The following is a 27,601-nucleotide window of genomic DNA, read 5'->3' on the forward strand; positions in this document are numbered from 1 at the left end:
AAGCACACTGGGATAGCAGAGTCAATTTTATACCTTCACACAACATCCAATCTTCAAACCACTCCCCCGACCACTGTAATCTAAGCTTCAAGATAAGGAACTGTGTGTTGAGATAGCAGCCTTGAAACACAGCTTTTATATAAAAGGCCAAAGAAAATGCCAGCTGTTCCATCACTATTATATTCCCCTCTCCCCACAGCTAGAGGCTATCAACAAATCCATGTTGTTATTTCTCGCTTTTAAAAAATAAAAATTCATTAACCTCTCATGGCTCTGCAATCAGAGAACTTCTTTTAAATAGATAAATCTGGGCTTTATCTGCTTTGCCTGAGATTCTCTGCTTACTGATCGCAGATTATTCCTCCATTTCACCGTTAAAACCCAAACAAAGCATCTTTTGGAATTATCTTGTCTGGGTTTGTTTTTATCATCACTGGAACAGCCTTTGCCTCCAAAAGCTTTGGTCAACTATCCTCTGTTTTCTCACACTGGTCTGTAACCTGCTCAGACAACACAGAACTGGGAATCTCCATGCGTTTGAACTAGAAGGTGCAAGAGAAGACTATGATCACTCAGAAAATACACTTTCAGAGCATTTCAGTATCTCAAAACAAAGGGATACTGCAGTGAAATGAAGAAAATGTTAGCATTTTCTTTCAAGTAAACTTACATACAATTGTTCCATTTTTTTTTTTTTATAAGTCCCAGTTAGTCATGATCAAGGGTGGCTGTAAAGGATTATTAGGGAATTGAGCAAGTAAAATAAACAATGGTTTGAAATTAGAGCTGCTTCCAGTATACAGCTTTGAATGAATTAAAAAGATAAAACGAGCTCTAAAAACAGCAAGATCTAAACAGATCCCAACCTAAACTTGGCATCAGAACCATTATTTAAAATCTCACACCTGAAAAAACTGAGATGAGATGAAAGATGCACCCTGCATGGATGCATACAAAACCTAAGAAGCGCTAAGACTCCCAATGAGGAGGGAGGATGCTCCTGGAAACGTGTTAAGAATTAGGTTTAGTTCACGTGAGGGGATGCACACGCGGAAAATTACTTTGTTTTATATCTATGCCCCAGATATTCTCTAACTTTGGCTGAAAGAACATATTGCCCTTCTTCTCAGCATGTTTCCAAAACAACTTTGAGGCAGCTGCTGTCATAGGCTTACTGCCATCATAGCTGGTATTCAGCCTTTCCCTTACAGCTTTTTTAGAGGTTTCAACATAGGCTTATTCCCTTGTAAGAAAGGAGATAAGACAGACCATCACAGACATCCTCCTTTTAGATTCAGAGATGCCAGATCCTACAAAGCACATGCTCGATTTAAACCTGAAGAAAACTTGTTGTGAGTACTGCATACTGTGCCTCAGCATCTCTGCAGGTTATTTCTCTGTGTTTAAGATGAGAAAAATTGTAGCAATCAACTCCTTCACTCAAATTAAACGCAATCTTGACATTCCTGGCCTACCGCGCACAAAGGAATTTCATCTGGGGCCTATGATTTTCTGGGGATTTTACCTCTACGTCAGACACTTTCATGCGAGTGCCCTCTTTTCCCACAAATATATCATCTATGTCGACCAGGATATAGCGATCAAGCGTGAGACACAGGCGTTTGCCAGTCAGGTAGGCAATGGCATCCACGAAAATCAGTTTGTGCAGCCAGAAGTTGAGGTTATTGCCAAAGAGAACCCGCTGGATCCCGTCATGCAGACCCAGATCCTGCACCACCGTGGCATGCAATGCTTTGTGGGTGGCCAGGTGAGGAATGGACTCTGAGGACTTCGTGCTGGCCAACAGCACAGGTTCGTAGGTGCTGTGGTTTGACTGGAATACAGTCCAGTCATCACCAGGCAGGGGACCCTGCTCCACCTCATTAGCCCGTGTAACATAGAGCAGAGGAGCACTGGGGTTGATGTGATAGTCCCGCAGCCCCAAGTTGGAATGTAGGAACAGGGGGAAACCCTTGAGCTGTGCACTGAGTAGGCTGTTCTCGTTGGCTTTGAAAAAGCCTATAATCCCCACTCCGTACTCTACACAGTATTTGTCCAGCAGCTCTCGGTTCCAAGCGTCTAGATTCACATATTTGAGGATATTCTCATAGATAATAAGAGCATAGCGTCCCCTATCTTTGTCTGTCAATGTTGGCATATCCCCTTTACCAGGGGCGATCTCTGTCCTGTATTTAAACCGGCTAGATTCCAGGATAGCCACTATTTCCTGCCCCAGCTGGGAGTAGATGCTTTCTACAAAGACTAGCACCACAGGATCCGTGCGTGAGGTGTCCACAGATTTTGTAAGCCTCCAGCTGGCTTGCGGTGGGATTGAGATGCGGTGCTGGTTGCTGCAGTCACTGAAGGGCAGGGGTGGTGGCTCCTTGATTTTGGGACTGTTCGTGACGTAGTAAGCCAGGATGCACATGGAGATCAGGCTGAAGGCAATGAGCAGCAGGATCAACCTGTGGAGCTCCAGCTGTCGCACATGCCGCACTACTTTCCACAATTGAATCATGGTGAGGCGGGCTGCCCACCCCCCTCACACTCTGCAGCCACGTCGCTCCTCAAATCTCCAGTGCCACCACGGCAGTACCCAGCAGCAGCTTTCAAAAAAGTAACAGCAGCTGCAGAGAGAGACAAAGCAAAAGCAAACAGCTACCAGGCTAGACTCCCAGGGATGTGCCATTTATCTCAAGTAACCATGGCCCTCAATTCCCATTGCTCTTTTGTGTGCTTCCTCCTGTTCCTCTTCTCTCACTCAGAAAGTCTTTTGGAGGAGGGGGGTTTCCTGAGTGTTGTCTTCAACAGCAAATCAGTCTGTCATCCTGTGCACAAGCACTTTCAGCTCAGCCTTCCCAGGTGTCCTGTTTCTCATTTAGCAATTTTGCATTCACATGATGGCACCGTCTCTTTGCATCCTGCAATTTAAAAGAAAAAGTCAATTCTTAGTATGAATTCATGGTATTTAATGGCTTTGAAATGAAATGGCAAGACCAGCAGGTGCTAGGTGGGCAATATCGCTAGCCTGTTACCAGGCAGACCTGCTCCCTGTGAAATGACATACATGCTTTGTACAGCAGCTTGGCAGAGCTGCAGAACCACCATCGCATCCTTTGGAAAAGAGATCCTGGCAGTATGCAAGGATGCAACACCCTGGGGGAGGTTCTCACACCTCACAGCAAACAGAGCTGGGTAATCTAGCCTTCCCTCACTCCTCTTTATGCCACTGAACATGATATAAAAATGCTTTTATTCTAGTGTTGGTTTCTATATAGACAGGAGAAGGACAGAGCCTCACAGTGCCTTTCCTGTCCTGTTCTATACTACCAACAATATGTTGACTCCTTGCCAGTGACTTCCTGGGACCTTGGGATATGGAAGTCCAGAACTCAGCATGCTGTTTCAAATTCCTGCCACCTCTCCAGTTCTGCAGCTTTCCTTGGTTCTCAGCCCTGTCTACAAGGCAGTCTCACTTCTGGGAACTCATGTTCTTCCAAGGCTCCTGAAACACTGCTCTGTGACAGCAGCATGCCTTGAGTATCACTGGTGCCAGGGGGCAAGAGCTACCCCTGCGCTGTGTGGCTCATCACTGCCAACTGGTTCATACACAGTTGGAGAAGAAACACCTCTTGAAACCTTCCACACCTTCTCTCACATGCCACTCATGTGAAGGCTTCATGTTGTGAAGCTCCCTCACCTCCTGCGTTCTGTTTATGACAACAGACTATTTCACCGTATGTTGTTATTTTTCCAGGATAAAATGCTCAGCAAAGCCAACCACACCAACCCATTTAAAACACAAACACCAGGGAAAGTAACTACACAGTCTCTTGGTTTAAAAATTATATTAAACCACTGTGTAGGTTTCTCTCCCTTACCAGAAATGGGACCACCTACAGCAACAACACGAGTGTGGATACCGGCATATTTTTGGGGAGCATCTGCTGCCCATCTGAGCACAGCAGGAACACCCTGAAAACCACATGCTGCTCACCCAGTCGTGCTCGCAATGAGCCTTCCACAGCAGTTAAAAACTCTCAAAATCTTTCTTACTTGTGCACCCACACTCCTGCAGGCATGCTCCACCACATTCAGCCCTTCTAACCACCTACGTGGCTGGCACAGCTCTAACACCAGGAGGCACAAGAGCAACAACAACAAAAGTACTAACAAAACGGTTCATCATCCCTACATTCCTCCCATTCTTAAGCCTGTTGTTATCATCTGATAAATAACATTAGAACATTTTGCATGAGCTTAAGACAGACATAAGGGTTTTTATATCATAAGTGAGGGTTTTAACAACCATCTCCACCAGAAAAGAAACCACTTGTGAGACAGATGCTTATTTTGTAATGTGTATTACTGAACAAAAAAAAACCTTCTGAGTCAGGGAAAAGATCAGCACATAGATGAGGCCAGAAGTCCACTCCAAAGATTCCCACCAGGCTTCTTTTCCACACTGCTGGTATTGTTTGAAGTAGAGATTTAAAAAAAAAAAAGCAGATTTTATACAAAAAGATATAATGTTGATAATTTTGTAACAGTGAATGGAAAATAGAGTGCTCTTCATACAAGCCTTATAATGATCATTAACTATCATCCAAAACAACTTCTATGCTGTAAGCTCAGGAGAGTAGTTTGGCTTGTTCAGTGCACAACAAAGCCCAGCCCTTGTGAACCAGTCTGTAAATATAAAGTATATTGCACTCCACATTCTGTTGGAGAACCTGATACAGCAAATTTTGTTGAAGGTCACACTGCAAGGCAGCAGATGAATCAAGATTAAAAAAAAAAAAAAAACACACTCTTTTTTTTCCAGACTCCAACTGGATGGAGCCTGCATGCCCAAATGGCCCTCTCTCATGACAGAGCTGGCTTTGGAAGCCCAGCTCAGCTACTGACAATAAGCTGCGCTTGCTTCAAGGCAGACAATTGATCATCTTTCTGTTCTGCCTCTATATACTGGTCTTACTGGAAAAAGGACAAGAGGAGGAGAAATTACCAGGGAAGGAATAACAAAAAATACACAAATGGAATTCAAATGGATTTTTTCTTTCTTTTTTTTCTTTTTTTTCTTTTTTTTTTTTTTTGGTGTATGTTACTGAAATGAAAACACATGATCCTCTGCATAGAATTGCAGAATATAAATATAGCTCGTAATTCCAGTTTGAGTCAATAAGGAGTGCCAGTGTGGCAACTCAGTATCAAAAACACATGCCACCCCAAGCCCTGCCCACCCCACTGCCTCTGTATACAAGGCACTGATGTTACTATCCTTACCTGGCACTAGAGCTCCTGGGACATGCTTTCACTGCAGAGGCAGTGGCAGAGAGAGGCAGAATTCAGCAAAGCAGACACAGGTTAGAGAGAACCACATAATAAATACCGCATCTTTTTATGAGGTGAATTCCATACAAGACACGCCAAATAAACAGCTCCAGGCACATCAGTTGTGAAGTAAAGCAGCCTTCATTCCAATCCTGCACAATAAATCCGTGTACACTCCACTCTGGGTCCTACATTCTCAATTTTGACTGAGAAGACTGAGAATTGCAAGTCACTGTCTTCCCAAACAGCTCACATTCCTTTCAGTTTTTGATCCCTTTAGATGAAATAGAATAATTAGACTATTTGGGATTCCCTGATATGTCCACGATCTTCATGCGTTAGACAAAATGGCATTTTTACAGGCAAAAATAATCTGAAGAGGGAATTAAAAACTCAATAGTCTGTGTATCACCTGCAGAAACTTCCAAGCAAGTGCCTTCTGGTGGAACTCATAATCTAAGCACCAGTGTAACAGTAAGAACACAGAGTGTACTGATCTGTGCCAAAGCCTGGCAATGTAATACATTACTTTTATGATTCTAGCCCCAGAGTGTCAACGTGAAGAGCACCTTCTCTGGTTCTCTCACTCACCTCTCCCAATTCGTTTTTAGTGTTTTGCAAAGAGCTGTAGCTTCAAATTTCCTGTATCGGTTTAAATATGAAAATCACAAGGCAGCTGGATTATTCTGTAGAGTAAGGACAAAACTGGAGTTTTAAGCTGGGCTACCACACCTGCAGTGCCCAACTGAGGGGCAAGAGGGAGAGGAAGCCCCTTTCTGGGCACTTGTGAATCACAGCAGTGTTTTGATAACAATGACTCCATTCAAGCCTCTAGCGAAGCTACAAAACAAGCCCCCATTTGTTACATGGGTGAGCTCAAAAAAATCAAAAAAATAAAAAAAAAATTTAAAAAAGGCCTGTATCAGATTGCTGCTCAAGAATCTGTCAGCTCTGATCTCTTTAACAAGGCTTCACAGCCAGAGGGCATGCCAGCTGGCACAGCATGCGTTAAGCTCTTTGGGGACCACATTAGCTAGTTGAGGTTCAAAGAAAAAAAAAAGTTAAAAAAAAAAAACAACAACAAAAATACCCAGCAAAATTTATATTGAAAGGTAAGAGAGATGTCAGAAACCACTCACAACTCAAAATACAAAGCTCTGAAAAACCTACACCAAAGTAAACAAACAAAACACCACTCACCACACTGAAAATTAATCCCTCTCAAAAGAAAAGAAAATACCTGGCTCCTCTTTTGAGATCGAACTCCTTGGAATTCATCACCATAAAAACTTCAAGTTTAGAGGTAAGTTAAGGTTTGCTCCAAACTCTCTTACTGCCAGCTTACCAGCACTGCCTGAGCGCAAACTGCAGGAGGAGGCAGTCTGAAAGCACAGGAAGGATGTACTATTTTCTGGTGCACTGACACAGGCTCAGTGAGCTCCCGTCCTACCAGGAAAGCATCGCTATATCAGAGAGTACCAGGTCCATCATCAGCTACCTCGCAAATCACCAGCATTAAAACAAACCCTTTATAAAACTTAGAAGCTCTGTTTCCTACTGATATACAGTGCTAATGTGAAACACAAACCATTTAAAGAATTATCAGCTGCTAAACCACATGGCAACTGATGCGATGTGAAAGCAAGATAATAATCAGAATTGTGTGGTTTCAATATCTGATCTCCAGATATTTCCAGCACTCTGAATTATTGTGGAGATCAGTACAAAAACCCAGTACTCATCCAAAACCAGAGACAAGAATATCCATGTATTTTCTGGGAGCTGCTAACACACTCATGCCAAGGCACAAGGAAGATGAGAGACAGGAAGGTGCTTTGGGCACAAGAGGGACTGCAGTAACTGAGTTACAAAGGAATCAGAGACAGAATTTGATCCACTTTCCAACCCATTCCATTTTAATGTTGTCATCATGACACAGAATTCCTCCCTTGCCTGGCTCCTCCTGGGACACCGCAACCTCTCCCTTGGCTGTAGTGATTACCCATATGTCAGGCCTGCAGGCATTGCTCAGCTCTCTTGTGAATATGAAGAATCCAATAATGTCAGCAGAAAATGGTGAGCCTTCAGAAAAATGGGGGTGGCTGTATTCCACATACTGGATTAAAAAAGTACTTTGGAAGTTACAGCCACATTGTAATGTAATTGCCAATCAAGCTCACGTCTGGGCTCTGGACATGTGTATCAGCTAGCACCTACTGCCAGTCAAATCCTGCAGTGAGACACTGCCCACAGAATTCCAAACTCAGATCAAAGAGGCAAGAAACACCAATGGTGCCTACTCTGCTCCTACAGACACACTCAGAGCCTCCAGGCAATGCTGTGCTCTGCTTAGATGAGTCCCCATGCAGGGACAGGCCTATTCTGGTACAGACCTGTGGTAAGGAGGAAAGCTGCCAGCTGGCCAGCTGTCAGACTGATAGAAGACCTGTGCAATGAAGCAGTAATTACTTTTTTCTTTTAATTATCCCCAGACAGGTGTGCAACTTCACACCTCCTGCAAGAGCAACAAAATGCAGATCTGAATAAATTAAAAAAAAAACAAAAAACAAAAAACAAAAACCTTCAGCCTTCAACAGTTATTACCTACTTAACACAAACAGTACGCAGCTTGCCAGCAGCACACATTTGCTGGAACTGAAAGGAAAGACTGGCACTGCAAGAGCTCACAGAAGGCTGTGCTTTCCACCAGCTGAGGGGATGTAACTGCTCTGCTCCTGCAATGCACCTGCTCACAGAAAAGGTACTTTCCTCAGAGATATCCAAAGAGGCAATCCTAATTCTTTATTTCATACTCCACTAAAGTTCTAAGACCCAGCTATCAGCCTACCACAAAAATGACACCATTTTAATGGGTGCTTTGCTTTCTGTCTGTTTTGTGCCTCTTCTGACAATCTGCATCTGCACACTCTCTGCCCTTAACACTTTTTCCAGAGGAGGCAATGATACGAGATGCCAGCCTTTGATTGCTGGGGAATAGAGAGCTACAGTAAGTGCAGCTTCACTAGGAGCACTCCAATCCCACCTAGGGGAGAAATGAAGATGTCAGTCCCTCAAAATGGTGGGAATGCACCATCTTCAGTCTTCTCTCAACTCAGTGATCAACGACTTTGCTCTATCATGGCAGAACATTTTCGGTGCAACTGTGAGAACAGGAAACAAATGCAGTTCCTTCCACAAGAGATATGGATACGGATCTAACTTCCACTCCCTCATGTGCCCTGCTTATTGCAATTCAGATAAATGACCCTGCTACTGAAAGCAAAATGTCTTCCCTGCTGCCTTCTCATCAGTAACTTAATCCAGTGAAGAAATATAGTCAAAGTGCAGCTAAAACATGACAACCCAGATTTGAAATGTCTTAATATAGAAATGTATATTACGAAAGTTCATTTGCAATACGAAGTAGCCTAGCCATTCTCCCTTTCAACTTCCTAATACTTGAAAAAATTCACCTCAATTAGCAAGACGCTGATCTACATTCAATTGCTTCCTCCTGTCAGTTAACACATAGGAGCTAATCCTTTCCAGCCTATTTTATCTAGTAAAGTATGACAGTAGGGAACAACTACAACTGTTTTAATACCTCTATGCTGAAAGCTTGTCCAAATTAACTCCAGAACGTTGTAAGTAAGCTCTACCAAAGATAAAGCATTAGGAAAGGCTCTTGTACTTACCTGTTCTTGTGTATTTGTGCCAAGATTCACATGGGCAGAATCTGTCAGGTTTATAAGGAGGGCATATTCCCTGACTCTGTACAGCAGCTCCCACCCTCCCTGCCTGCGAGCTGTACTCAAATTTAGACCCTGACCTGAACTATATTGTATGTACTCTGCTTTGTTGACTTGGGTTTGGGTCTCCCTGGTGCCTTATGGACTCACTCAGTGACCACTGGACTCAATGTTGAATCTGATGTCAACAACCACCTCTTGCTGTCATGTGTGCATACCTCAGGATTGCACCTTGTTGCTGAGGATGCTACCCACATCAGCTTCTTATCCTTTTTGGCTCCCATCTCCTATTCCCTGGTGCAGCAGTCAGCACTTGTTGCTCCCCAGCAGTCAGCTCTGGCCATTTCCAGCCTTACACCAGCATCGCATGGCCTGGTCCATTTGGCTGTGCACAAGCTTTCCTCCTGTCACCCATGGCCTCAGGTCAACCTCCAAATTCCGTAGAAGAACGCAGCCAGTCTACAAGTCAGGTCACAGCCCTGATTCCCAAACCCTTCAATGGAAATTTGTGACTGTACAGGGCATAAATACCCTGTTAGATGTAGCTAAGCTTTGCTACCTGCCTGTGGGACTACTTGACACAAATTAGTTGCTCAGGAGTACCAGGCTCCTGGCTTTCAGAGATGACTTTAGGTGACTCCTACACAGAGCACCATGCTTAAGTACCACGCTTAAGAATGCAACTATCTCTGTCACTGCTCTGAACCAACTCTTTGGGGGTTGGCAAGTGTTGCTGAGACAACTTCGCTGGAGCTTTAGCTGAAGCCAGGCAGTCATTAAATACGTCCTCTAACTCGTAAATCCAGTCATGGAGCTTGAGGAGGAGGGAGAAGAAGATATGTGATCCATTATCAGTCATGGCTAACAGATGCCCACAAAGATGAGTTCATCTATCCAAGGCCCTGAGGCAGATGCCACCCTGGAGAAGAATCTGATAACAGGTTGGAAGTGGGGCCTTAAAATCTAAGGAGGTCCTCCACGTTCTGCACCTCCCTACAGCCATCCCATGGCAAGGGCTGAGGGAGATAGAATCTCCCTGTCCTCACCCAAAAGCAGGAAAGCAAGAGGAGGAAGATAGATGGAGACCCCAGATCAGGTGCAGTCAGCAGTCAGTGCAACTACTGGAGTCCTTATGACCTTACGACTCCGCAGGAGCTTCGTACACTTAGTTTGCAAGTGACAGCAGGAGGGAGTTTTGCTAGAGAAACAGGGTGATAAGGGGTTGTGGCTACTGTTAGACTTCCCTGTTCTAATGTGGGTGGAATTATTTAATTTTCTCTCATACTATCTGTGTTTGTAATTGTTACACAATCACAGAAACACAGGCAATGCACTTATTTCCACGCTCGCTATCACTTTTAAACAAGAATTTAAATACCCCAGTATACTTCCAGTTCCTCCTTGTAGAAATCTTGCTTTTTAGACAATCACTATGGACAAATAAAACTCATGATTTTAAAATACATACGCCTCAAATGTATTAATTCATTTAAAACTGTTACATAATTACATGTCACTAGTTCTTTACCTTCCTCCCATTATAGACTTAATTGCTAAAGAAAGTGCTGCATTCTTACATTTTTAATTAGTCAACTGATTATGAGTAGAATTTCTTTCTGCTTTGAAGCTGCATCTTTAGAATATTCCTTCATGCAGAATAAGTCCAGGGCCTCATTAACATCCTAATTAACCGTACTGACAAATTCAGGAACAAAACCTGCCATGTTTGCAATCAAATGAACCCTTTGATAAAGCTGAAGTTTTGTCAAGAAAGCTGAAGAAATTTGAGTAAGATGTACATCTCAGTTAGAAAGTGCTGCTAAAGACAAAAGAATCTGGGTACAGAAAACTATTAGATGCCCAAATATAGGTTTCAGATCCTTTATATATGTAAATACATATATATAGCTGCTTTGGAGCCTTTTCCCCAGAATGTATAGATATTAAAATTTCCAAAAAACTCAATAAGCTAGTAAAAACTTGGCTGATTTTTCACTGCTAAAAAGGAGACTATTTTTGTTTCGAATAAATTATTTTTTCCATTAAGAAATTTAGATTCCAAGTTCAATTTTTTATTTGGATTATACAAAAACTTATGCTTAACTTTTTGGGTCAGCCTAACTAACATGATAACTAACCTGAGTCATTCTCGTATGCCACTTTGCAAGCTTATGTAAGTACCTATAGGATAAGCTTAAATATAGGAAATATTAGCATTTCACATGTAACAGTAACTCACAAGGTCAGATATTAACAGAAACGGGACTTAAGAAAATAAAAGCACTCCGAACACTGTTAATCATGAAATCTAGTTTAAAGTAACAGTAATATTTTCAGGTGTTGTGCTTTTTTATTTTTCCCTTCAATAAATCTTGATTCAAAAAATTGAATTGAAAACATGAAATGCCAACAATTTTTTGTTTAAATTGCTCAGACTGCCTTGCACTCAGCTCTATGGAAAAGAACAGAATTGCCAGAAAAATGAAATTACTTGCAGTAGAAAGATCAGTATCCTTTGCATGCTGTATGGTGAGGTGCTCAGTAGAAAAGAGAACCCAGTTCTCTTAGTCTAGCCTGATAGAAGGCATTCAGTCCAGAAAATGCACCGCAAAAAATCCAGTGACCTATTGCCATTGCATACAACAACATAACTTATCAACATACAGTTATACCAATACAGTGGCTCCTTTTCTGCAAGTTTTTGTGGTAAAATTTGTTACATACAAACAATGACTTGCTAGGGCTTTATAAACAGAAGATACATCTCCCTGCATGCCTACAAGAGCTTGTCCATGCTGGGAAAGGAACAGTCATCGCTCCAAAATGACCACCAACAGTGAAGCCATGCTGTGACCATCCTATTACTGAACACCAGATTTGCTGGTAGCCCTGTGTTTTCTACCACCATTTCATGAAAGTGGGCAAACACAGCTGAACTCTACAAAGAGGCTAGCTGATGCTACATGCTGTAATACAGACACTAATTTTCACAGCCTAGCAATTACCTTAAGATAAAGCACAGCTGCTCTTTCATAGCATATGGAAAACTGAACTATAAATTAGTGAAAGATTCTGCACTCAAATAGTACGGAGAATTTATTAGTAATTATTGAATAATGACCTAATGTAAACAAGGCACCAAAAATAGTGGCAAATATACTCCTTATCCTGCAGTATGTCTTATCTCACAATAAGAAACATGATCCAGAACAACAAATACAGGAACGAAAGCACAAAGAGACAATTAGTCAGGTAGACAGCTTAAAAATTATTACTGGAAGAAATAGGTTTGCAAGAGCAGAGAGAGAGAGGGAGGATTTGGCAGCAGAGCTGGGAGACTGTTCCAGGAATAGGAGGCAGCACACAACAAAATGCAAAGCTGAGAGTAGGAGGAAGAGATAAAGGGAGGAGTATACAGAGAGTCAGAGGGGCATAGGAGAAAATGACAGATCACATTGCGTATGGGGGCAGAAACATTGCAGCTAAAGACAAATTTTGCCTCAAACATTAGGTCTAGTTTGCCTACTTCTAAAAAAACATGGGCTCTCTAATAATCAGAAGAAGCAGGGACTGAAAGACTGAACATCTACAAGGATGAATTTCCAGGAGGAATACACTAGCTTGCTTACAGCTTATGTATTTAATGCTCATGGAAGAGGGCTTATGAAGTCTGCAAGTGTAAAGTTTACCATGTCTTGCAATATCCAGGCACACAGAGCATTTCATTCATATCCTGACTGAAGCCACTGCTGGTTTGGCTGTGAAAATGTATTATGCTTGCAGTGCTGACTACATTCACCTGTTTCTTCTGCTCACAGAGAAGTGCTGGGGAAGAAAAGAAGCCAGAGACTGCATCACTACACCACTGTTCTTACAGTACTTTCTGTCCTATCAGCTGAGATAGTTCTCCATACTGACACAAAAGCTGTATTAGCAAGGTGGTGTACCTGAATTAAAGAACACTCACAATGAACATGATAAATGCTGAAATTCCTCATTTGTATCGAAATCTGAAGTAGAGACATGCTAGCTAAGCTCAGCAAGGTAACAGACACTTCATAGTTTTCAGTCACTTAACACTAAACTCTTATGCACAGTTGTGATGGGAGAGAAACAATCACATTTAGAGCATTCAAGTAATGCAAACTTGACTTTGCAGTAACACTACAGCTAAATAATTCATGGATTTTAGAAGCTCTGAATTAGATTAACACTGTACATACATTAAAAATTGTTTCTTCTTTTTCTACTATGCCATGAAAAGGGAGAATAACAGCAGCCTGAGATATCCAAACCATATTTTCTTATCTTCTCTAGTGTAGCCAAAACACAAGTATTAAATAATTTTTAGCTAAAGAAACTTTGAAGAGCTGTAATTGTTCTACTAAAAAATTAAACCACGATAAGCATCTTTTGAAATTTTAGACAATGTTAAAGTTAAATACACAGATTAATTTTAGTTCTAATTATTTGGTCTACTTAAATCTGACATAATTAATTTGGTAGCTGGAATGTAAAAATTACAGCTTTTTGGAAGACATGCTCTGTTTTGGTACACAACAAAGAAATGAAGCCTCCATGTGAATTGCAAAATTGACTCTGCATTATGGATCTGGGTTAGTGTTTCTGCAATATGGAAAACTTTGACTTTGTCCTCATTCTCTCTCACAAAGCACTACATGGCTTGCAGAACATCTGTTACTGGAGGCCTAATGGAAAGCTCATTCAAAGGACCTGCTGATACCTTGATACTCATAGCAAGAATCTTGCTTTGTTGCTTTTATGCCAATTTCTGCACAAAGACCCCTTTGCTTGCCTGCACTGTCCCAACCTGTTTATCTGACATGACCAAGCAGCAGCTCGAGGCAGCAGCCTGCTGCCTGAGGCAACCCAGCCTCGCTGTATTCCTACTGGCCTGCTGGGTTTGGAGTCACTGCACAGGCAAACGTGCAAACTCACCTGCATCCTTTCTAGTCAGGAGAGGACATGCACACATCCCCTCTTCTTTGGCTACAGGAGGCTGCCAGACTGACGAACGCATTGGCCATTCCAGCTCCTGGAAACCCAGTGCTCGGTTTCAGCTTCTCATTTCCTCCCACTCAGCAGAGTGGCCCTTTGGCAGCAGCAGCAAACCCCATCCAAGCAGTATGTAGGTGTGCATAGGACTACTGTAGGCTACTCCCGTTCAGCTCCTCTCAGAATTAAGACAACTGTTTTCTAACACACATACACTGAGGAGCCAATTGTGTCCTCCCATCCAGATCTGGACTCCGCAGGGTACTTAGAGAGGAACACTCCACTGAGTGCTCCACTGCTGAGCCAGAACTGGGAGCTCCATGTTCAGGAGACCAATACCACAGACTGTCTGTCAGGTAAATGTCAGCATCATTTTTGCCTTCTTCTCTCCTAAGAACAGCTACAGAAGGGGCAGAAGGAAGAGGAGCATTATCACAAGAGACAAGACAGGGTGGGATTTTGAAATCTTCAACTTCCTCTATACACATCTGTCCACAAGCATAAAAAATGCTTTCCAAGATTATTTGCAGAAACAACGAGAACTCTTTAAGTACCTTCTGGGAGACAGATAAATATCATTTTTAAAGCAAGGGAATTTGAGAGTAGGACTGAGATCTGTCTACTATTCCACTTCTAACTTGTGGTTACACATTGCCCAAACCGCATCTGTAAAATGAGAACCATGTTAAACAAAGACTGTGCGCAATGGTGCCTCAACAGCACTTTGTGAACAGATCAGAATGAATTCTTATCCTGATGCTACCCTGTAAAATAAAATTCAAAAAAGCGATAAAGGTGGGATTGCCACCTGCTCTATTGTAAACATACCAGATAATGAGATTTGAGACAGACAGAAGGTGAAAAATCCTCTTGCAGTTCTTAATTAGAAGAATGACTTCAACTTGGCTTCGCTTGCTTACAGCACAGAAGTTGGTCTGTGAAAGGGGTGAAGACATTTTTCCCCTCCACTATATTTGCCAAACTCATACGTTTCTTTTTTTTATTGCTGCTGTTTGCGTCAAACAGAGGAACGGCGCTCATTCAACAAGGGCCACCTCAAAGGTTAAACTACTGGCAGTGGCATTTAATTCATTGGGAAGGAGGATGACAGTGAATTTACTTTAGGTCAAATTGCTTATATGAAGAATCACCTTGGATTTTGCAAGAGCTAGGAATACAAACAAGAAGATATTTCAGTCCTCTACCTTTTTAGAGAGAGTTTTGCTTTCCTTCATGATCCTAAGTAGATCGATGCCAATCAACCAACTTCATGTACACAGGCAAAAACAATGCCATGAATGCTACCCCAAGTTCCCTACCACTTCAGAAGAGACTCCTCAAATTGTCTTCCCCACTCCTTATATAAATCCAAAACAGTAGCTGTATATACAGCAGTGGGAGGTACCAGTGGAATTTTGTGCTCACCCAACACCCACCACACACCCTCTCCCTAGGAGACATTTGCCCACAAATATATTCTGTCTTGATTTTTCAGCATAAAAGTGCTTACTTTGAAATGAAGCATGCAGCATGGAGTGCCCAGTAAATACTGTAGAAAAGTGAACTTCTCCATTCTGTCTTTCCTGGTTCTAAAAAGGAGGGCATGTGTATAACCTCAGCTCATACATGAGGCTATGAAAAAGCAACATTATGCACCCTTTGTTGTACAATACCTAACTTTACAACCTTTTGTTTGGAAGAATGCGTCACACTGGATTAAAAGGAGCTTTTGAGATGGTAAGCAACAAAAATCCCTTCAAGGAATATTTTGCATTAAAGATGGCTTCAAATTCATAGTGAAAGACTCCAGTACCATCCATATTCTGAGAACAATGCGTACTTGCTGTCTGCCAGTCCTTGTGCCTGGTTTGTAGCTCTAAAGGGAGTTGGTTATTGCCCTAAGGGAGTATTAGATAATAAAGAGCTCAGAGTTTGTCTTTCGCTTCATGCCTGGGCTCATCCTAATGTATATAAGTAGGCTTAGTTTGCAGACTGTCTTTCTCAACCTTTTCCCCCTCTTGTTATCCAGCAACCCAGCAACATTTTTTATAAATGAGCACTACCAATTGCCTCCTTTGAAACACACTTACTGAATCCATCACCTTATTTAGAGCTCTCCAGAGGACTAAAATGAGGTTCCTAGCTTTCAAACACACCAAAGTGCTTTCGCTGCACTGAGTGACTCCATCATGAAACACCACAAAACTGGCATCCCACAGAGTGGTAACTGCTCAAGTACCTACTCCAGTCCAGCAGCACTATGCTACAGGTGGCACTCCATCCTGATAGATGGAAACTCAGGGACTGGTGTGAACAGTGATATCTGTCAGGAGAGACACAGCTACACACTGAAGTGCTAATACTACGCAGAATGGGAGCTTGTGCAATCAGAACTTAATTGTGGTTTCAGGCAAATGGCTGCATCCACTCATGAAATGCTGTAACATTTTACTAAGCATATAAAATGGTTGCTTTAGGATGAGGGACAGCAGTGGGCTTAATAACTCTTCATTATACTTCATCTAAGATGAAGAGACTCGATACATAACTTCTGGATGGTGCAAAGAAATGGAGAACATTTTCATGAAACAATCATTTATATTTTTATATTCTATTTCTTTCAAACCATCAAAGCAGAAAAACCATATAGGAGGTTGCCCATCAATTCCAGTAGTGAAATAATACTCAATTTTCCTGGAGTAATCGGCATGTGACCTGTGACAGGTTACTTCAGTTCTTCGTTATTTGAACACATCTGTCAACAATTTAATTATCTTTTTGAGATTCTTGAATTTAATAGCATATAGTAAGGCCAAAGTCTTAAAATAAATACGATAACAGGGAAAAAATTTTATTGCAAACCCAAAGTATATCACATCACTTAAGCAGAGAACACCAGCCTTCCTTGTCTTTCACAAGCTGAAGCTGGGAAAGGAAGACGAAGGGGTGAGAACGGAATTGGAAATAACATCTCCTCCCCACATAGTGGCATCATAGAGAAAAGGTTGTAGACTGCAGGCACTGCATTTAGATAGTTACTTATAAAGCAGCCTAATCATCTGACTACATTCACTACAATAAGAATAAAAAAAAACCCCAAGATTTTGAAAAGAGTTTCTGTGAGTAGTTTCTGGTCTGTGCTCCAAGCCATGCTTTTATGTTCTACATTTGCAACCTTTGGCAATGCTGCAGGAGCACCAATATCATCAGAGGTGAACTTGACTGGTTAACTGACGCACATCACTTAAATACTAAAATTCTGTTCAAAGTGCCGTGAGCATGAGTAGATTAGGAGGTCTTCATCCTTAAGCTTGAAGATCAAGAAATTTCTTAATGACCAGAACATCTTCTAAGTGAATCATTTCCCAGGGAATTTAAAAATGAAAATCAAACACATTGTAACAAAATGATTTTCTGTTACTAGTTCTTGGTGAAAGAAAAAAAAACATATACAAAATTTTCTACTTCTAATATTTCATGTTGCTAAATATTAGCTTAGCAAAACCAGCTTTGCTCTTGATATGCAAAGGCAAATCTAGACTGCTGCACAACAAACCACTAGGAAATGTGGCTGCATTAATCCTCAGGGAGCACGAGAAACATCATTTTTAAAATGTTGTCTGTAATGGCTCCAATCTTTACAAAGATTTCATCAGTTACCAATATTGTTGATATCTGTTCACCTTCTATCTACCTTTAATAGAGGGTAAGCAGTAGCTTCAGCATAACAGCAAAGGAATGCAGTTATACCCAGACTCCTTATACTACTCCCCAAGCATTTGAGCCACCAACTTATTACAGGCCACATTTTAGTATCTGAATTTAACTCATTAGGAAAGGTTAAACACTCAATCAAGGAAGGGAAAGAGAGCGCAGAGGGAGGAGGAGGAGGAGAACAAGGGACTAACATGGAGCTTAACACTCAAGAAATGTAGCAAGCATAGCAGAGCAAGATACAAGCCTTGCCAACTCCACTTAGTGCACTGCCTAACACAATCACTGAAGAACAGAACAGCTCCTCCATCCTCCTGTCAAAGCACGTTCCTTGCAAATGACGACTAGTTAAACACACAGTCAAATAGCAGAGCATGAATGCAAACAATGTTTTCTTGCAAACAATGTTTACAATCTAGGTAATAATAAGGAATAACACAGATTAACACAAATATTCAAATTCCTACCTTACAGGTGATGCCCAAAAGTGAAGTTCTCACTCAAAAGGGGTCTGGCAGCCAGTAAGGAAAGACGTGAAGCCAAAGAGAAAGCAAGGACAGTGGAAAGCCTGAGAGCTGCTCTCCACAAAAATTATAAATGAACTAAGCTGGCCTTTCCCGAGAAGGGCAGCTGGGCTGCACAGTTGGTGGATGCCTGAATCATTATCAGTAGCAGTGCCTGCATTCCCTTCGCTCAATGTTGCCAAATCATTTTGAGAGCCTAAGGATGCTGAATTTTAAGTACAAACAAATGGAAAAATGCAAATAAATTCACATTTGAAGAGAGCAGATCCATGATGAGCTTAACACAGAACATTAAGCCCTAGCTGGTATTCCATACAGCAGCTACAGGTGGGTAGTGGGCAAAGCACAGTCTCACATAAACAGCTCAAATGCACAGCTGCTTTCTCCCCATAAACTATGTTGCCTTGCAGCTCCTCTCAGGAAAGCTTCCACATCACACCCTGAAATCCCAGGAACAATGAAGGGAAAGTAAGAGAAGCACGGTCCTGGATTCAGATTATCATGGCACACGGCAGATTCACGATTCTCCTTCAGGGTGGGGATACAGCTTCGTTCCTTCCTCTTAACATGCTGTGCATCTCATTGCAGTGGGGCGTTGAGCTCCGTTTGCACAGCAGACAACGGGATCTGGCAGCGGTTCAAAGGCATCTCAAGCAAAGTGGCTGAACACGCTCACTGCCGCTGGGGCAGAAGGGGATGCAGGGTGCCCGCTTTCCTCTCCTCCATCGGACTGCACCGGCAGGTGCTGCACGGCTGGCAGCCAGCTCTCCTTTTGTTCCAGCGGCAAGAGGATCAAGGGGGAAAGCAAGAAGGTGCTGCTACAGAGCATGGCAGCACCGAGACCCACATCAATAAGGTAGAGGGATGCAGGGCGGGGGGATGAGGAGGGAGAGGGGGAGAGAAGCGGGTGGGAGAGGGAGGGTAAGAAGGAGGGAGGGAAGGAAGGCAGCCCACACAGCCAGCAGTGCCTGGCACTCTGACAGCACGCTGCCGGAGTTTGTCTTCTGAAGCTGTCATAGCTTTATGGATGCCTTCAGACTGACAAGCTGACGAGGGAAACTACACTCTGCAAATGCATTCAGCAGCACTAAATTGCTTCTCTTGCCCTAATGTGGCTCACAGTTTCAGTCAGGGAACTGACCTCATTATCAAGAGAAAAAAAAAAAGGAAACCAAACCAAATGCACAGTAGCTAAGTATGCTCAGACACTATTATTGGAATTTGAGATGGGAATAAATCTGTGGACGGACACAGAAAAATCACCTGTTCTAGCACCACTAATAAAAAATTAACACACGTGAAGAACAAATACATAAATCTGAGAGAGTATGCTCTGCTCCTGTGGTGGTGGAGATGAACTCTCTTTAAACCACTAAAAGAATGCCACAAGAAGTGTTCTGTATTTTAAAACATAACAGGCAATGGTGCTTGGTGGAGCAGTGACGCATGCAGGGTCCGTCGGAGGAAGCACAGTGCTTCTGGCCATGCCACTGTGCTCTACTCTCTGAAGACGCAAACTGGAGCGAAGCTCAATGCTGTATCCTCTCCCAGGCAAGGTCTGGGAGAAGAGGGTTTTCAGCCAGGATGACATACTAGCACACATCTCTAGAGGAGTTATTTTAACAGGAGCTGACAGCACACAGTGAACGCTCCAGTAATAAGACACTGCAAACTTAGTGCAATGGAGTGTTACAGGGTATTAGGGAGCACTGGAAGAGGCTTGAATCTGATCGATTCAGTTGCTACTTCTATTATAAAGCAAACAAAGCACCTCCTTAAAATTTTTTCCCGACACTATCAAGATAAAAACAACAATCAGAAACAAGGGTCAGTTACTGAGCTCTCACATTTTACCTCCTCTGCCTTCACCTGTTTTTGCAAGATGTCTGCCTTCTCCCAGTTAAACTAACCAGGTAGCCACAGTATACGCTGTCTCAAAGATATTTATTTTCTACTGTCTCATTTTTCAAGCAGAACAAGAAGCCTTAACCTTCAGACTAGGATCTAACATGGTTTAAATTGCTTATTATAAGTCAGGCAATTTTCCTTTTGAATTAACAATAAAACTAACTCAGAATGGGCATACTATTATGTATTCCTTCTGTTCTGTAATGACACAATAATTTGCTCAATGCTGTTTCATTCTAGAAGTTACATTACAAAAACACATTAAATTATTTATTCATTTAATACGGAAACTGAAAAAAAAATTCTTTCGGAAGGAAAAGCACATAGACACTAGGCTATTTATTGTTAAATGGTGAATAAATGCCAAGGTGCTGAGAGACACAGATTACACACAATAAACTGGTGCTGCTGTCCTAATTAATCAGCAAAAGTTAAATGGATGCTGAGTAGCTTTTAAAGCTGAGGGTTCCACGTGTAACAGAGGAGACAACTCTCTGTTTTGCTTCATTTTAGAAAAACTTCTCACAGACACGTCAGGATAAAATGCAGCACTGCAAGTCTCTTTATTTTGTGAAGTGCAGATGGATGATGCTGACAGATACTTTCAATTATACATAACCTAAAATCATTTAAAGCTGCCGTCTATGCCAGTAAACGTATCGTCTCCATTCAAGCTGCAGTACACAAAAGGCAGATGTTGGACACCTTTCAGTAAGCCATTGATTAGTGACCACAAAGATGGCAGAAAATACTGACTCCACACAACACAGGACCAGTTTTTAAAACAGCTAAGACTTTCATGAACAGTTTGCACCAAACATTTAACAAATGTTCTTCCATTCTCTGTTTTTTTGGGGCACTTGCAAGTAGTCCTCTCAAATTTATCCACTTAGAAAATATTTGAGAGAAGAACTATCGCTGTTGCATGTACATGAAGACAATTTTTGCTCACTGCCTGAAGAATTTCTGCACTTCTCTTAAAGGCTAGCTCTCCTATCTTCCCTCCTCAAAGTTCCCTCAGGTTCCTACTCTCCCCCAACTTCCGGGCCCATTCCTTACCATCCTAGAGAGAAACAGCCAAGAAAAAATAAGTTCAGTGGCTTCCCCTACTGCTGAGCATCACTTGCAGGCAATCACATCAACTGTATCCTCATACTAGTAGGCAGTGCTAATGAGATTTCAGTGATATTTTCCCAAACAGGCGGCCCTAACCAACCAGGCAGGAAGCAAGCTCAGCACTGCTTCACGGCAGCCTCCCCAAAGAACCGTGGAAACACAGCTGAAAACACTCTATGTTGCTAGCTGTTTAAAAAGACAGCTCATACTGCTGCATGTTCTAAGTACAACCCCCACCCCTCATTCCCAGACAACTTCCACTGTCGTGAAGATGAGGATAGATGAGGATAACCATGTAGGTCTCTCTGTAACCTCCCTGAGCAGGCTGTGATACACATCAAGGCCTCTCTGACACCATTATGTGATCTTTGCCTTCACTAATCAATGTATTTTAATAATTGCAGTGAGAGCTGAGGCGCAGCTGCAGAATTATATAACATCAGAGCAGTGGTTTTCCACTGAGTAAAGGTTTCCAAAAACGAAGCCAATCATCAGTAGCATTAATTCACTGCACGGGTGTCAATATTATTATTATTATTATTTTAAAGATCTGTGAACTAAAACGGATTTTAAGAGTAGATTTTATTAGAGCAATACAAAGGAAAATGAAAGTAAATTCAAAACGTCTGGTCATGACTCAGATAAAAGCCTGTCTTCTTTCACTAGCTGAAATCATGTGCCCACTGCAGCATTTCTGAACCAGCCCATTTATTTCCTTTATTTCTAGCACTCATAATCTGCAAAACTCAGCTTAAAACCAGAAGAAATTACTAGGAGAAAGGGAAAAGTCTTTTAGAGTCTCTATACCTAAACTAAGAGTGGTGGTAGTTACAAAAATATTAACAGCATTTACATTGTTTCTCCTGACAAAGATAATACCGTGTAACAGCATTATTTCCGAATGTTGGGTACATCCAACCCTCACACTGTGTTTTCTATCAGTAGCTTAAAAAGGTGTATGGTATCAAGATAATTATGCTTGAAGTAGTCTTAGTGTGTTAATCTTCAAAATTTAAATAAAAAAAGAGCAAAATCCCACTGTCCATGCAAATCTCCAAATAGACCTATCTTATTACCTGGCTTTACACCCAGGAAGCAGATATCTGTCATCTACTGGGTTATACTACAAGGTATTTACCCGGACCTTTAAGGTGACTTTACACAGATAGGTGAAGCAGATTTTTTACGCCCTGCCTTGTCAGGCAGACATATGCTTTTCTGTTACAAGGTTTTCAAATCAGGTTTAGGATGCAATATACTCTGTTTGCACAGAGAAACAGAGAGAGCATAAATAGTTCTGGAACCACTCGATCCTACTTCTGGAGGAAGGATGAAGGACAGGAGAGCCAGCCTTTGAGAGAAGCACAGAAGTCCTACGTTTGGCCCTGTCTGCTGCCTGGACTCTGAGCTCACACTGTACCCATCTCTCTGTCTTTTATGTTCCTGGATGGAGGCTGTGCCTGGCCATTTGTTCACCTTGCCTGAGTCTGTCAATGGAGCCAGCTCTGCCTGCTGCGTTGCATCCCACTGGTGAGGGCACTGTTTGCAGTGGAGTCACCTTTGCCTCCTGGCTCTTGCTATGTCCTGACAAGTGGCTATTACAACAGTGGTTGCAGGAATAGATTTAAAAATCAATGGAAACAATATTCATCTTTTCTGACAAGTAACTGGACAGGTCTTTTCTGGGAAGCCCTCCAAGTTCTCCATAATCACAACCTAAGTTGATTTCCAAGCCTTTAAGCATGGCCTTAGGACAGACCTTGGCAGTTTGGTGAATGCCTTAGCTCAGTAATGGCTCAACGGTTTTAATGCCAGAATGAGAAAATATATTCTGAGAAACAAATATAGTTTTGTATTATAAAAGGACATGAATAATGGCTTTGGTTTCATTTAATGGAAGAAAGTCAAAGAAAAGAAGATCATCCATAGACAGGAAAAAACTTAAAGGTAGCGTGCTATTTTTCCTCCCCATATTAAAGCAGAACAAAAGCTCCTGATGTATTGAACACAGCAATCCCTAGCCATAACATTATATTCATTTAAAAGACATGGTGGAAATGGCTGGAGTTTAGCCACTAGATCGACAAATAGATGGCACATTTAGAAGACAGTAAGTGAACCTACCAGAGCACCCTACATCATGTCCTTCTGTTTTGTAATTAATTTTTTGTCTTTGTTCAGCTGTGTTCACATCTTTTCATTTCCCAAAAGATCTCCAATGCCCTCTTGGAGGTAAGGGAAATTAATACGGAGAAAAAAATAATGAGGTTAGTAGGTGTTGCTATGTACGTTGCTAGCTTTATATATTCTTTTAGTAGGCACTTAGAAGTTCCTACAATTTGAGACAGTTCTATTTATTGCTTTTTTTTATTCGTCTTTAATACTCAGCAGGCTCATCTTTAAAAATTATATAGATAGTAAATGGCAAAAATCCATCACACTAACCCGCCAGGTCTCTTAAACTTCAGTCCAATAAACCAATTAAAATATTTAAGATCTGATTCTGTCCAAGCACTAGAATCCATCTCTTGCATAAATGTAGCATGATGTCATGATGACACATCATCTTACATTAAGTATATCAGCCTATTTCTGGAGATGTTTCAATGACAGGACGTAACTGATGAGATTAGATTAGGTTTCGGAGGAACTGGTTACCTGTTCCAGACAAGGGGATGAAGAACTGGTGACTGCAGAGAAATGCCTAGCAGACAAGTCCTTAACAGATCCAACTGATAGGACAAAACATAGTTAAGAAAGGCATAGTTAAGAAAGGTAAAAATATGAGAAGTAATGGAAGGGAAAGAGGTAATTTGTCCATCTGTTTCATCTATGACAATAAAGAGAGATCTCACACGAAAGTAAAGTTTTTAGGAACCTACAGGCTTCTTATTTATTTATTTTTTTAAAGTAAGAAATTAAGCTTTCTGGCTTCTGTGATACTCTCTCTCATTTGAGTGTGTAATATCACTGGCACAATCATGTCACTGTAGGAAACATTCAATAGGAAAGTCCTGCTAAAACAAGGACTGAATTAATTAGGTTAACACAAAGAAAGCCCGACGTTCACTTCTAATATCATAATTTACAGTTTCCAGTGCTTCTGCTTTCAAATACAATCTGGCTATATATTCTACTGGTCTCCTCTCCACCTACTAACATTTCTACATCTCTCATCTCTGCCTTCATTCCCTGCACTTTGCATCAAAGAGAATATAGTCACAGTGGCAATTTATTGTGGTCATCTCTCAAATCAAACATTCTTCTCCCTTTCCTCTTCTAAGTGTGTCAGATATAAACTGACATCCATAGCATGTACAAGGGTTGATCCAAAAGTAATGCCTCCTATTTTATTACATTGGCCCACAACAACAGAGGCAGACGGTGGTACAGCAGTGGAGGTTCCTGCCAATACTGTGTTACATTCTGCTGCTGTGGTAGCAGTCTGGCAAAAATGCTATCTGACATGGATGCTTCTATGAAGCAAAGATGTGTAACTGAATTCCTCCATGCAGAATAAATGGCACCCACTGCCATTCATTGATGCTTACTAAAGACTTATGGAGACCAAACAGAGGATGTGAGCACAGTGAGGTGATAAGTGGTGCGTTTCAGCAACGGTCACACTGGGTCACCTCTGCTGGTGCAGATGGTGCACAGCATGCAGCTCTTGTTCACCACTGGTGAAAATACATAGCTAATGGTTGAAACTATGCTGAAAAATAGTGTTTTGTAGCTGAGAATTCTCTCTATCAGACAGTGTTATTGTGCTCTTTATATCTGGTGCACTTTCCATGGAAATAATGGGAGGCATTACTTTCAGAGCAACCCACATATAAAGAATGACTCCCCATTAATCCTTCATTTATTATTTTAAGGTAACAACTTCTGTGACTTCTACAGCAAATGTCTATGAAATTACACCACAATTCAAACTGCACAGAGTGTTGATTTGCTCATTACACTCATTCTACATCATCACAAGTTTTTATATTATTTATTCTGCTTTTGAGTCTGCAGAATTAGTCCTGGCTTCTGTTACTCCACTCACCACAACAGCGTATTGAAAGTACAAAAATCTTTATCATATGTTTCAAGTTATTTTTTCTCCCTTACAAACCTCTGCAGTTTGTACTTTCCAAATTAACAGCAAAAATTTTACAGGAGACAAGGTTTACTACTTAAGTCATACCTGACAAATGAGAAGAGGGACACACCAACCACATAGGACTTACCTCTTTTCCACCCCCCTTATACCCTTTTATCTTATCAATGCCTGAAGGCTCTTTTCAATGCTACCAGAAAAATCAGGGTTAGGAAGAGAAAACAGAACTCTCCTACAAGTGGGGATGGAAAGAAGTTCCCTAAGGAAAGCGAGACCAAGATAGAGACCTGTCCCACAAGAAATCTTTCATTACAACAACAGTATCAGACTCATCTGTGGCTCCCAAGGATAATTAGGGTTAGAGTTCAGTTTCTAATGGACAGACATAGTTTAGAACTGTGGTGTGAGAAGGGTTCAGAGTCTGAAGTCCTCTTTCTAGTACACTTTCTCACCACTAGAGTTTCTGTACAGAGGACCACAGCATTACACACTAGCTCTGTAATTCCATTTTTAAAAATCCGGTCTACATGCATAATGAATGCACTGTTCCATCCTCCCTTTTTCCACCCTCTAATTCTCTGCATAGCTGAAGCCATAACAATCTACATGTATTCATTCAGCAATCCGAGATATCCTTGTAACAATTGTAACAATGAGATTACTCTTCAAGCATTCTGAAGAAAAAGTATTTCAGCCAGACTTCTGGCACAGAAAAACCCAAACCTTTGTTGCTTAAGGCAAAGAATCAAGGAACTCTGCAATCACGACCATGCTATCTCTATTCTGTACCACTGACTGTAGGAACTTCAAGATCTGATTGGCATTTTCAATGTACTGCAACATGTGGAAGCCATAAATACCCCAGAATCCTGATGCAAGTTCTGCATCAGGCATTGGGATAAGAACAGTGCTTTCTTGCAAATGTATAATATTCAAGCATACGTGCTACATATACTGCACAAGAATTACCTTCCCTCACCATTCATACAGACAGTACTGAGGAAAAGAAAGTGGTGGTCCTTTCCTTCAGCATAACATTTAGACCAAGCCAATATTTCTATTTTAATTACATTTACGATATTTCCTGTGGGTATAAGTCATGAATGCAGTTCCAGTGTGCTGGGAGCAACATAAATATAATCACTCCCCAAGGGATCTTACAGCTGTTATACATGGGTCAGAGATTTTGTGAAATGCAAAATGTGAAATTTTAAAAGCTTTCTAGCCCACATCCTTCCCATTCCTTTTCAAAGTTAAAATTAATGGACAACGAATAACACTGCCCCAAGGTATGCGAATATTCACTCCATTCACAAATAAAAAAATATTTAGCAATAAGCAAACGTCCATTCCTATCTCACTCAGGAACTGCACAGAAATTATCTTCTAATTCAAACCAACTCCACTGTCACTTCATGCTGAAAACCGCATGACTGAAGACAAGAAGCACAGAGCTGTTGTGTTTCTTCTACAAATCATTCTAAGCTTGGGAAGGAGAAGTGTATAATCACATTGCAGTGTACAAGTCCAGCCTCTTCCTTCTATCCAATTCCTCGCCTTCAGTTTTGATATGAGACCACTCAAAAGGCCATAAACAAACTCTTCCTCTTGTCAAAAACAGCCCACAGAAACACAAATGATTCTGCACCTACCTCCTATTACAATCTTGGGAAGAAAACACGCACATCAGCTGCTTCTCTCAGGAATTATGTTCTGTTTTAAAATAAACAAAAAGAGAAACAAGACTTTAAACAGTGCTTTAGTCTCTCTTCCCAAAGTCTGCCTCCACTAGTGTTTGTAAATATTTACTTAGCAGGAGTACCTTCGCTCTCCAGAACCAAGGTAATGATTACATTACACTAACCATGGCATAAGGACAGAACAAGGCCATTACAACAGCATTGCTGGCACCAACCAGACAATGACATCAGGTCTCATTTCAGCAGGCTCAGTTGCGCAGTACTGAGAGCGAGTGGGGTGAGAAGGGAAATGACAACCATGGGAAAAGAAAATCAAAAAAACAACCAAAAACCAAAAGACCTGGGTTTAGAGGTAAGTCAAAAAGAAAAAAACAAGTTGACAGAACAAACAAATGCAGCTAAGTTGAGAGAAGTAGACGAGCCAGAGTAGTTCTA

General features: G+C 41.5%; 1 protein-coding gene across 7 annotated transcripts in view; it reads right to left on the minus strand.

Moving 5' to 3' along the window:
* Positions 1 to 27,601, minus strand: part of NDST2 (N-deacetylase and N-sulfotransferase 2) — a 110,061-nt gene that overhangs the window by 26,989 nt on the left and 55,471 nt on the right. For 4 of the 7 annotated variants that reach the window (XR_006168708.1, XR_006168706.1, XM_042818006.1 and 1 more), the window contains 2 exons: positions 27,119 to 27,179; positions 1,526 to 2,921 (listed from right to left, as the gene is read on the minus strand). Coding sequence is in view for 5 of the 7 variants with exons in the window: in XM_042818006.1 (XP_042673940.1) it covers positions 1,526 to 2,518 (993 nt within the window). In the remaining 2 variants the exon portion in view is untranslated. Of the gene's footprint in view, positions 1 to 1,525; positions 2,922 to 27,118; positions 27,258 to 27,601 lie in introns of those variants that run through there. The other 3 variants (XM_042818009.1, XM_042818010.1, XM_042818007.1) reach the window with 2 other exon arrangements.

This window comes from Centrocercus urophasianus, unplaced genomic scaffold (assembly GCF_019232065.1).
Source record: "Centrocercus urophasianus isolate 14NV4802_14NV808 unplaced genomic scaffold, USGS_Curo_1.0 seq_17, whole genome shotgun sequence".
NCBI classification, from domain to species: domain Eukaryota; kingdom Metazoa; phylum Chordata; class Aves; order Galliformes; family Phasianidae; genus Centrocercus; species Centrocercus urophasianus.